This window comes from Lathyrus oleraceus, chromosome 5 (genome assembly GCF_024323335.1).
Source record: "Lathyrus oleraceus cultivar Zhongwan6 chromosome 5, CAAS_Psat_ZW6_1.0, whole genome shotgun sequence".
NCBI classification, from domain to species: domain Eukaryota; kingdom Viridiplantae; phylum Streptophyta; class Magnoliopsida; order Fabales; family Fabaceae; genus Lathyrus; species Lathyrus oleraceus.
In genome coordinates, this window is record NC_066583.1 from 295,818,263 (window position 1) to 295,830,854 (window position 12,592).

Consider the following 12,592-nt stretch of genomic DNA (forward strand, 5'->3'; position numbering starts at 1 on the left):
CTTAATAACAAAATAACCAAAAAAATGTTCCTCTAACGTTCAATACCCAAAATAACCATCTTAATAATTAATTGTTTTTTCACAACTAAGATCAGTTCCATTTCACGCCACTCCTAAGCAAGTCACAGGTATAACACCGCGTTTAGTAACTTCGTTCTCAACTAACTGAAATCTCCCGCCAAAAAAAAGTTATAATAAAACAAAACGAAAGCAAAGCATTGCAAGTGTGAGTGACTGAGCGAGCGAGCGAGCGAGCGAAAGTGTTGTTACAACGAAGAAAGCAAATGAAGAACGGAAAACGAAACGCTCTTTCAGATCTCACAAATTCAAGCCATTTTTCATCTTCATCCGTTTCTTCATCAGCCACCGTTGAACCACCAATCAAGAACAATCAAATCAGAATCCGGTACTTATTAATCATCCTCATCGATGAATCCTCTCTTTCACATTGTTGCATAATCAATAATCATAATCACTTTTTTTCTCTCATCTTCGTTTTTTAATTCATTCTCAGGAAAACCTGTTTAACTCCGCTTCATGATGTTAAGCCATCCACCGTTCATCGCACAAAGGTACAATCATCTCATCTTTTCCCCAATTCAAATTTTCTATACAGATATTTTTACGATTTAATTTGTTGTACAGTTTTTTTTTTGATTGAATTCGCTTAATTTGTTTTCAGAATCAAAACAACACTGTAGCACTTCCTATGCCATTAACAGTTCGATGTAAAAAGGTATATTCCGTTTGAACTCCCTAATTCAATATGTTATAATGGATTTTTGCTATAGCACTTCCTATTTGTTTTCAGAAGCAACGTGTTGTTGTTGTGTCCCGTGAACAAGAGGATCTGGAAGATTACATTGAGAAACAGAAGGCGTATTTTAAACAGATCGATGAATATGAACTCGAAGAAGAGGAGGTTGAAGAATATATTGATGAGTGATGTAGTATTTGAGTGCTTGAAGCTGATACATAAGTGTAGTTAATTGTTGATGTTGATATATATAGTATTCCAAATTCTGAATTTCTTAATAGGTTTAGGGAAAAGTTGTTTAACACTAGCAAATTGCTTTAGTTAGTAAATTGAGATCTTAGAAACTCTATCTTGTTTCATATAAGAGAAATTTGCAATTGGATGCTTTGAGTATATTCTTATCTTACAGTTCAAACCAGGGTGTTAAAAAATGGTGTGCAACCGCGAAAATGGCCGCGACAAAATGATATTGGAAGATGCGGATACTGATACTGTTATCACTGTTTTTTATGTTCAAGAATACATTATGGATAATTGATACCGCGGTAACTGCAATCAAAAGTCTTTACGCGATCGTTTCTTAAAATCCTGGTTCAAACATTGCAATGAATTTGCATTTATGATTCCTTATATGATAACTTGAGTAATGACAGGAGATCTTTATTGGGTATAATTTTGGAAATATAGATGGATAATTATTACTCACTCTCTCACATACACATTGCTCACTAATTTTCAATTGTTTTTTCTGCAATTGATTCTGATCTGTCCTTTGCTTCCTGTGAGGGGGTTTAGATTACTCATTTTGACCATACCCTCGGCGAAGGCTTCGAAAAATTCTTCATTATCATTAGCATATTTCTGCACCAGCTTATCAGTAGTGGGATTCCCATTGAACAATTCCTGGTCAGAATGGACAAGACCCTTTTTAGCAAGTAAATGCTTGTAGTATAAGTTATCAAAATGAGTCGGAGTTTGAAAGTCGAATGGTTGGTAAACGTTGTCGTTTCCAGTTCTGGGACACTTGCTCTGCAGTGACTTGGCAAATGAAGGATCAATGTTGGAATCATTGTAGATGTGCGGTCGAAACAGCGAACATCTGGTTAGCCCGATTGTATGTGCGCCTGTTGTTAAAGATATTAGTTCAAATGAATTGAAACATAGGAGTATATACTATATTGAACATTTGCCTCTCATAGTACCTGAAAGAGCTACCAAGTCCTTTTCTGAGAGTCCTTGTTTAGCAAAATTTTCTTTGAGTTTGTCAAGATTGAGAAATGGTCCAGGAATATACCTATTGGCATCAGCCCTACTAGCTGTGATGGAATCCCTTCTTCCCAATCCTACTTCCCAAGAAGGGCCTCCTAGCTGTAAATTTCAACAATCATTCATCCATGAATAGATTTACTAGTTCTTTTTAATTAAGTCAATTATACTATTCTATCATTGATTCATTATGCTATTGAAGTATATGATATTACATTAACAACGGAGTCTCGAGCGGCCAGAGCAAGAATATCAGCGCAAGACACTGTACTTGGGCATGCTTTCTCTACATTGGCTTTAATGTCATCAATCACATCGAATCCTCTAGCTGAATTATTGTTGGGTGCTGCTGTTTTTTCTCCTACGAAACTGTTTGTATCATCCAACAATATCGATCCATCACAGCCCTGAATAATCATTATATCAAAAGAAGCCAAATTAAGTGAAACAGATAACCAAAATCAAGTAAATGTGTATATATAGTATATACTCACGTTTACAAAGCAGTCATGGAAATGCAATCGAAGTAATGAAGCTCCTATGCGAGCTTCATTACGAATGGCTTTTATGACTCCTCGATTTACTATAGACAACAGTTTCGGGCAACTGTCGCTATAGAAATATGTGCATAACTTATTGTCATCTGCTTCAGAAAGTGCAAAAGCAGTAACAAGAACAAACAAGAGGAAGTAGTAAGAAGCCATGTAAGCTTTCACCGAGTACACAAAAACTAAACAATTGTTGCCTTCTCTTATAATAACAATGATGAAGGATAATATTGGATAATATTGGTCAAGTGAACCAATCAAACTTTAGTTGCTTTTTAAGTGAAAAATAGAACAATGTTAGACTTTTCAAATGAATAATTTTGTGGTATTTTTGACTACCCGACAAAAAAACCACAACATTATTTGTTCTATAAATAACATGTATTTTGTATGTGGCTAAAACCCAAACCGTGTCCATTAAGTAGTATTTTCCAATATAGTAACAAACAAAGGAACAACTATTGTCGGTTGAAATGTCATTTTAGTTATTTGTTTTTACTGCTAAAAAGCAGTGGCTATAATGTGTCACTTTTGCATGATTTGCTCGAATCACTGTCATTTTATGATAGGAAGGTTCCCAAGAAAGTAAAAAGTGCATTAGTGGATAAAACAATGAGATGTGCTATGTTGACCCCAAACTTATACACTGTATCCTTTACACTTTATCCTTTTAAAACTTGTTTTGGTTTTAGAAGAAAAGTCCACAAACATTATTATTATCAGAGGTTTGCTATTTTGACACTAAAAAGCTTACACCTTATGTTACACCATCTAAACTACACCAGAATTATGTGTTTGCTTGTGTCAGGAAAAAATAAAATTCAATTATTAAACATGATAAAAAAATAAAACCGTATAAAATACGGTATAAGTGTCAACATTTAGTATATGACTAATATTTCTCTTATTATTATTATAAAGTATAAACAATTTGAGTTACATCAATTTTAGTGTCTAACACTTTAAGATATAGAGAAATATTTATAAATATTATTTTAGTTAGTATGTTCAATTATAGTAACTGCTATCGATGTTCTAGTTTTGGAACTGACTAAGATTAATAAATATTTTAAATTGTTGCTTTTATTATCTTGTAGGAATTCTTTATAGAAGGTGGGAATTTGAACAAAATGTAAATGATTACTTTACATTTGAAGGAGACACCCTATAATTATATTTTATATGGGTGAAGATTGGTTTATTTTGTGGTACGTCCAATCATTGTTTGATTTTTTTATCTGTGGATGAAAAAATTGAAGTCTAAAACCTTTTCACATGTTTAATGTTGGGTTGATTTTTCAGGTTGCAAAAAGTTTGTTAAAGAGCAATGACGACTCTTGATGTGTGTGGGACACTTATGTTCTAAAAGAGAAAATAACGGTAGTAAAAAAGGAGAAGAAGATTAAAGAAAAAAATGATTGTATTTGCACCTAAGTAAAAAAGGAGAAGAAAACAAGTTATTCAACTCTAGGTTGGAGGTTTTGATTGGTTTGTTGGTGATTTTAATATCATCAATGTATTTTAGTAGTAATGTGATTTACTACAGGCCGATGCAATTATGCGTTAAAGCTTGAAAAGAGTTAGGGGTAGTGCGGAGTGCACGCTCGTCGAGCCAACGTATAATTGAATGCGAATAATTGAAACGGGGTTCCAAGGGGCGAAGCCCCTGGCGGAGTGCGGGGCAGCGCCCCGTTCGAAATTTTCTTTTGAACAGTTGAATCCTTTCCCAACCGACGTAACCGTTTTTGAACAGTTGCGTCTTTTCGGTTTCTGTTATTGATCTCCTATATAAGAAGTCATTTGGCCTCAGTTTAAAAGAGAACGAAACCAAACTTTCTCTCTACATTCCTGAACATTTCTCTTTGCCAGAAACAAATTGTTCTTCAAGAATTATCCCCACAAAGATTTCGTGAACCCAGGCAAGAATAGGGTCGAAATACTTTGTTCGGAAAGTGTACGAACACGATTCTTCGAAGTTATCCAGGATTATCATACCCGATTCTCTAACAAACAAACAAAGTAGGATCTGATAATCATGGCTGGAGGAAGCACCGTCAAGGAGATGACTACAAACTTCGGAAAATTGGACAAGTTTCAAGGACAAGACTTCAGGCGTTGGCAAAAGAAGATGCATTTCATGTTGACAACGTTGAAGGTGGTGCACGTCCTGTCTACACCGATTCCAGAACTTCTGGAGGAAGACACGGTTGAAAATCTGAGACGCAGATCAAAATGGGAGAACGACGACTACATATGCAGAGGGCACATTCTTAACGGTATGTCTGATCCCTTATTTGATATTTATCAAAACATAGAATTTGCAAAGGAATTGTGGGATTGTCTCGAATCCAAGTACATGGCAGAGGACTCATCCAGTAAAAAGTTTCTGGTAACCGATTTCAACAATTACAAAATGGTTGAATCGAGGTCTGTCATGGAACAATTCAATGAACTCCTCCGAATCCTTGGACAGTTCACACAACACGGATTGAAGATGGATGAAACAATATCTGTCTCAAGCATCATAGACAAGTTGCCTCCTTCGTGGAAGGATTTCAAACACAATCTGAAGCATGGAAAAGACGAATTGTCTTTGATCCAACTTGGAAGTCACTTGCGCATAGAAGAATCTCTAAGAGCGCAGGAGGATGACAAAGGAAAAGGCAAAGAAATTGCTGGACCCTCGGTTAATATGGTCGAAGAGGGTGGTAAGAACGGTAACAACAAAAACAAAGGAAAGAAGCGTGCTTTCAAGAACAATAAGGGCAGTTTCGGTGCTAACAAGAAACCGAAACTAGAATGTTGGAAGTGTGGCAAAACAGGCCACTTCAAGAAGGATTGTCGTTCCGGCAAAAAGCATGATAACGCAAATGTAAGTGGTTCAGGAAATGGGTCTAAGGACCAATCCGAAAACCAAGGTCAGAAATCAATTCGTGATTTGAATAGTTTGATTAAACATTCGGTTTCACTAAATTCTGAAGCATTCTATGTACAGGATGATGCTATCGCGTGGTGGATTGATTCTGGCGCTACAACACATGTTTGCAAGGATCGTTTATGGTTCAAGACTCTTGTTCCAGTGGAAGATGGTTCTGTCCTCTACATGGGAGATGAACACTTTGCTCCCGTTGAAGGCAAAGGAAACGTGGTGCTAGAATTCAGTTCTGGAAAGACTATTACTTTGTTTAATATTTTGTATGTTCCTAAACTACGTAAGAATTTAATTTCTGGTCATGTATTAAATAAGCTTGGATACAAGCAAGTGTGTGAATCCGATAAATATGTTTTATCGAAGTCTGGTGTGTTTGTAGGATTTGGATATTATAATAATGGTATGTTTATATTGAATTTGAATGGAGTTCCTAATGATTCTGGTTCTGTATTTGTGTCCTCTTCGAATGTTATCAATTCATCGTTATGGCATGCTCGTCTAGGACACGTACATTATAAAAGAATGCATGAAATGTCTAAAGATGATTTAATTCCTATTTTTGATAAAAATGTAGAAAATTGTAAAACTTGCATGTTAACAAAGATCACTAGGCAACCTTTTAAAAGTATAACAAGGAAATCTGTCATTCTTGAGTTGATACATAGTGATTTATGTGATTTGCATGCTACTCCATCATTAGGACATAAAAAATATTTTGTCACTTTCATAGATGATGCATCTAGATTCTGCTATGTTTATTTGCTGCACGCTAAGGACGAATCCTTAGATAAATTCAAAATTTATAAAACTGAAGTTGAAGTGCAACAGAATGTGTTGATTAAAACATTACGTACAGATAGAGGTGGTGAATATTATGATCCTGTATTTTTCCAATCCGTAGGAATCATTCATGAGACTACGACACCTTATACACCTTAACAAAATGGTGTGGATGAAAGGAAAAATAGAGTGCTTAAGGAAATGGTGAATGCCATGTTATCTTACTCTGGTTTGAGTGAAGGGTTTTGGGGAGAAGCTATGTTAACGGCTTGCTATTTGTTAAATAGGGTTCCTAATAAAAGGAACAAGACTACCCCATATGAACTTTGGTATAAGAAACGACTCAACTTAACATTTCTACGTGTTTGGGGTTGTAGGGCCGTGGTTAGACTCCCGGACCCAAAAAGGAAAACTTTGGGTGAAAAGGGTCTAGCTTGCATCTTTGTTGGATATGCTGAGCACTCCAAGGCCTATAGGTTTTATGTTATAGAACCTAATGACTCGATTTCTATTAACATAATTATAGAATCGAGAGATGCCATATTTAATGAGAATTGTTTCTCTTCTATACCTAGACCAAAGGACTCTATACCTAATTCAGATGAATCTCTAAGGGATGATCATTCAAATGATGTGCCAAGTGAGACACTTGAACCCCCGTAGGAGCAAAAGAGCTAGAAAATCTAGATCTTATGGATCTGATTTTCAACTATATTTAGTTGAGGGATCAAAGGATCAGATTGACACTCAATACTATTATTGCTATAGTATAGAGGAGGATCTAAGAACGTATGATGAAGCTGTGAAATCTCGAGATTCTGCTTTTTGGAAAGAAGCAATTGACGAAGAGATTGGTTCTATCATGGAAAATAATACTTGGGTATTATCTGATTTACCACCAGGTTGCAAACCATTGGGTTGCAAATGGATCTTCAAAAAGAAGATGAAAGTCGATGGTACAATTGACAAGTTTAAAGCTAGATTAGTTATCCAAGGCTTCAGACAAAAGGAAGGGATTGATTATTTCGATACCTATGCTTCTGTTGCCCGTATCACTACTATTAGATTGTTGATTGCCTTGGCGACTATTCATAATCTAGTGATTCATCAAATGGATGTCAAAACAGCATTTCTGAATGGTGATTTGGAGGAAGAAGTGTATATGAAGCAACCTGAAGGATTTGTAATGCCTGGTAATGAGCATAAAGTGTGTAAGTTAGTTAAGTCGTTGTATGGGCTGAAACAAGCTCCGAAGCAGTGGCATCAAAAGTTTGATGAGGTTGTTTTGTCTAATGGTTTCATTCTAAACCAAGCTGACAAATGTGTATATAGCAAATTTGATACTTCCGGTAAAGGAGTTTTCATTTGTTTATATGTTGATGACATGTTGATCTTTGGCACCGACCAAAATCAAGTTGATAAAACGAAGAATTTCTTGTCATCAAAGTTCTCCATGAAGGATATGGGAGAAGCGGACGTTATTCTTGGTATTAAGATTAAACGGGAGAATAAGAGGATTGTAATTACGCAATCTCATTACATTGAGAAAATACTCAAGAAGTTCAATTATGAAAGTTGTTCTCCAGTAAGTACTCCCATGGATCCGGGAGAAAAGCTTATGCCAAATACAGGTAAACCTGTGGATCAACTCGAATATTCAAAAGCTATAGGCTCTTTGATGTATGCTATGATTAGCACTAGACCGGATATTGCTTATGCGGTTGGAAAGTTGAGCAGATTTACTAGTAATCCTAGTAGACATCATTGGCATGCGATAACTAGGGTATTCAAGTACTTGAAGGGTACAATGAATTATGGATTGTCATATATGGGATTTCCTTCGGTGTTAGAGGGTTATTCGGATGCTAGTTGGATAAATAATGCTGAAGATTCATCCTCTACAAGTGGATGGGTGTTCTTGCTTGGGGGAGGTGCCATCTCATGGGCTTCCAAGAAGCAAACATGTATAACTGGTTCCACAATGGAATCTGAGTTTGTAGCATTAGCTGCTGCTGGTAAAGAAGCGGAATGGCTAAGGAATTTGGTATATGAGATTCCGATATGGCCTAAACCGATATCACCAATTTCTATCTGTTGTGATAGTACTGCCACATTGGCTAAAGCTTATAGTCAAATATACAATGGAAAGTCTAGACATTTGGGTGTTAGACATAGTATGATTAGGGAATTAATCATGAATGGGGTGATATCTATTGAGTTTGTTCGGTCGCAACAAAACTTAGCTGATCACTTGACGAAGGGGTTAGCTAGAGACTTAGTGAAGAAGCCGGTAATTGGCACGGGATTAAAGTCCATTTAAATCTATTAGCTATGGTATACCCAATTCCCTTCTAATACAACATTAGAAGCAGAATTCAATATGGAAAGATCATAGTTAGAGATTGGAGCAATTGTGTTTATCTTCCCAAGGTATGTGCTCAGACTTGCAAGTGATGGCTAGGTTGAATTATATCTTCTTAATGGTTCTTTTGGAAAATTGCTGATAACATGAAATTATATCACATTTTAGGACTTAATTCAATTAGATTATATTATCATTTACTTTAATTTATCTCATTTTATCAGATATTATGCGGTATTTCCTTTCTATTTATGTCAGGTATCCATTTTGAAGCAAAAGTGAAAAAGGGAAGAAAAGGAGGTGTAAGAAGGAATAAAAAGGAAACAAATAACAAAGACCAAGCCCAGCCCAAAGAAAGCGCACGTTGTGCCTGTGACGGGCGTCACAAAGGTTGTGACGAGCGTCACACTAAGCACACTCCTGTGACGAGCGTCACACATGGTGTGACGGACGTCACACCTTTCCCCTATATTTTGGCACTAGGAACGCAACTGACCACGTTGAAAGCTATTTCCACGCTTGACCCTCGGAACGAAAAGACCGCGTATACGGAAACCCTTGGAAAGCAGTTACACAAGTAGCAGTATAAATAGCAGCTAATTGGGAAAGCTCTCGGGTCGGAGATTTTCCACGCCTTTTGCCGTTTTCGCATTTTTTCTTCTTCCAGCAGTTTAGGCTTATATTTTTATAGTATTACTTTGCAGAATTTTTATTGTTTTACCTTTTTGCAATTCTATTTTCTTTTCTAGCATTTAATTAATTCTTTTCGCACAATAGTTTCTACACCGGAAACTATTGTGCAACTTTTACCGGATCTAACCTTACGTTAGAATCTAGTTTTTATTTCCTTCGTTTTAATTTGTTGTTTAATTGAAGAATCCAAGAACAAATCCTACTGGCTTGTGGTAGAGTGTTCAAGACTATTGTTTAACGCATTCAGGTTCTTTAATTATTATTTAATGCTTTGTTTTATTACTTATTTATATTATCTGCCTGGGATGAGTCTGTTTATGCATGATATGTATTTTTGTTTGTTTAGCATGTCTGGCTAATTCGCCTAGATATCGGTATGTAAAGTAAGCGAAATAAGGGATCAAGACTAAGTCGGTCTAATCAAACTTAAAATTAAAATCAATCTTTTTACGGTCTCAATTTACAGGTTTAATAACAAGAATTTTTTACAAAAGTAAAAGACATAAAGAAGTTAAAATCAATAGAGCGAGAGTTTGAGGTTTTAACTGGACAGTGTAAATTAGGCATTAATTCTAGATCAGGGCGAGAGCAAGTTTTAGAGTTAATTAAATTCTGACCTTTTCCAAAAAGTATTCTTAAAGATTGAATGTGAGGACGAGAGTTAAGCATTCGGGTTTAATTGTATAACATAAGTCAACAGAGCGAGAGTTTGAGATAAGGGTGTTTAAAACGGTCAGTGTTTTCTTAAAAAGAGTCTCTGCAACTTTATTGCTTTCAAAAAGTGGTTTTTGACTTAATTATAAGTGACAGCTACATTAACATAAAGTCATGGTTTATTCAACAGAGCGAGAGTTTGAGATAAAACCTTTAATCAATAAAGTTAACTGAAACGATTTATTTTAAAACCAAGAAACCGACAAAGAATTGATTCCCTAATTACGACGAACTACATACCGATATCCGATTTATTAATATTTAATCTAGATCTTAGTTTAGTTTTTAGCTTCGCCCCCAAACAATCAACCATTATTCACCTTAGCTTTACGTAGTAACCTTAGATAACGGTATATCGATTCATAAGTCCCTGTGGGATCGATATCTTTTAAAACTACGCGATAGAACTGTGCACTTGCAGTTTGTACCCTAAATTCGACTCATAAAGTCGCGATCAAGTTTTTGGCGCCGTTGCCGGGGACTTTTATTTAATCGATATCGTAACTCTTCCGTTACGCTGTAGAGACTAAGGTTTCTTTTTCTTCTATTCTTTCTTTCGTTGATTTGTATGCCACGCACTCGCTCACAAGGCGAACCGCTCTATTTACGAATCAACGATATCGAACTATATCTCCGAGTCTTACGACGAATTCGGGAATATCGTGCTGCAAACAATCTCCCTCCTATAGAACTTCCTGATTTCAAAAACCTTTTTCCTTCGATAACCGAGATGGCAGAACCAGCTCGTGCTCTTAGAGATTACGCCGCTCCATCGCAAGATGAGCCGCATTCAAGTATTGCTCCGCCCGCAATCGAAGCAAACAACTTCGAACTTAAACCTTCGCTGTTGCAGGCGGTGCAACAGAACCAATTCTCTGGAAATCCTACCGAGGATCCAAACCTTCATTTATCCGTATTTGTCCAATACGCTGATACTGTTAAAGCTAATGGTGTCACTTCAGAGGCAATTCGACTTCGTCTTTTTCCTTTCTCATTAAGAGATAGCGCTAGAAGATGGCTTCAATCTCTCCCTTCCAACTCAGTCACCACATGGAACGAGTTGAAGAAAGTTTTTCTTGCCCGATACTTTCCGCCAAGCAAAACAGCTATGTTAAGAGCCCAGATAAACGGATTTAAACAGAAAGATAACGAGTCTCTTTTCGAAGCATGGGAAAGATATAAAGACATGATGAGACTTTGCCCACACCACGGTTTGGAAGACTGGTTAGTAATTCACACATTTTATAATGGTCTCTTATACAACACAAGGTTAACAATAGACGCCGCTGCAGGTGGTGCATTAATGAACAAACCTTATGTTGATGCTTACCAGCTTATCGAGAGCATGGCCCAAAACCACTATCAGTGGGGAACCGAACGAACAACGGTGGAAAAACCTCAAACGAAAACTGGCATGTACGAGATAAGTAACCTTGATCACGTTAACGCAAAAGTGGATGCTTTGGTCCAGAAAATTGAAAGTTTAAACGTATCACCTCCAGCCGCCGTGGTTGCTATAACTCAGAATTGCGAGGTCTGTGGAATCCAAGGCCACACTCCTACGGACTGTCAACTCTTGACAGGAATCCAAGCAGAGCAAGTAAACTATGCTCAAGGAAGCCCCTATTCGAACACCTAAAACTCAAATTGGAAGAACCATCCAAACTTTTCATATAAGAGCAATAACGCTTTGTACGCACCTGGACAGTCTCCAAATCAAGCCCCAGCTATACCTCCGGGATATCAGAAACCGAACCCATCCATGCCTAACAATAACGCCCCTAGGAAATCCAACTTGGAAATCATGATGGAAAACTTTATAGCTTCCCAACAACAAACCAATAAAGATTTCCTAAACCAGAATGTACACACTGGCGAACAACTTAAACAACTAGCAAGCAAAGTAGATGCCTTGGCTACCCATAACAAAATGCTGGAAACACAAATATCACAAGTAGCCCAACAACAAGCACCTACTGCTGCCCCAACTGGTACATTCCCTGGACAGCCCCAACCTAACCCGAGAAGCCACGCTCATGCAATTATATTAAGAAGTGGAACGGAAGTGGAAGGACCGTCTGATCCAAGGATAGAAAACCAAAACCCTAAGAAATCAACTGAGGAAAGTGAACCTAAGGAAAAGGAAGAGAGTAATAAGGAAACCCTAGAAAAGAAGGAACCTTATGTACCTCCACCACCTTACAAACCACCTATACCTTACCCTCAAAGGCTTGTTAAAACCAAAGATGCGGGCCAATTTAGAAAATTTGTTGATCTCCTTAAACAATTAAACGTTAAAATTCCGTTCACCGAAGTTATTACGCAGATGCCCTCATATGCTAAATTCTTAAAAGAAATCCTTTCTAATAAGAGGAAACTTGAGGATAGCGAAACCGTTACACTCCCTGCCGAATGTAGCGCTATAATCCAAAACATGCCCCCTAAACTCAAGGATCCAGGTAGTTTCTCTATACCCTGTCACATAGGAAAATTTGTCATCGACAAAGCCTTATGCGATTTAGGAGCCGGAATTAGCGTTA

The 12,592-nt window shown here is 37.0% G+C and overlaps 2 protein-coding genes and 1 pseudogene across 2 annotated transcripts; 1 reads left to right on the forward strand and 2 right to left on the reverse strand.

The window, feature by feature from the left end:
- On the forward strand, positions 1-1,150 carry LOC127084067 (uncharacterized). The gene is made up of 4 exons (XM_051024447.1): positions 1-406; positions 515-572; positions 683-736; positions 812-1,150. Exons 1-4 carry the CDS (start codon positions 285-287, stop codon positions 944-946), a joined length of 369 nt encoding a protein of 122 aa, XP_050880404.1. The 5' UTR covers positions 1-284; the 3' UTR covers positions 947-1,150.
- Positions 1,151-1,392: 242 nt separating this feature from the next.
- LOC127084066 (peroxidase P7) lies at positions 1,393-2,845 on the reverse strand. Its single transcript, XM_051024446.1, has 4 exons — positions 2,518-2,845; positions 2,239-2,430; positions 1,960-2,125; positions 1,393-1,881 (listed from the first exon to the last, which is right to left on the reverse strand). Exons 1-4 carry the CDS (start codon positions 2,725-2,727, stop codon positions 1,493-1,495), a joined length of 957 nt encoding a protein of 318 aa, XP_050880403.1. The 5' UTR covers positions 2,728-2,845; the 3' UTR covers positions 1,393-1,492.
- An 8,322-nt stretch (positions 2,846-11,167) lies between these two features.
- Positions 11,168-11,267, reverse strand: LOC127089476 (uncharacterized; annotated as a pseudogene).
- Positions 11,268-12,592: the final 1,325 nt, after the last annotated feature.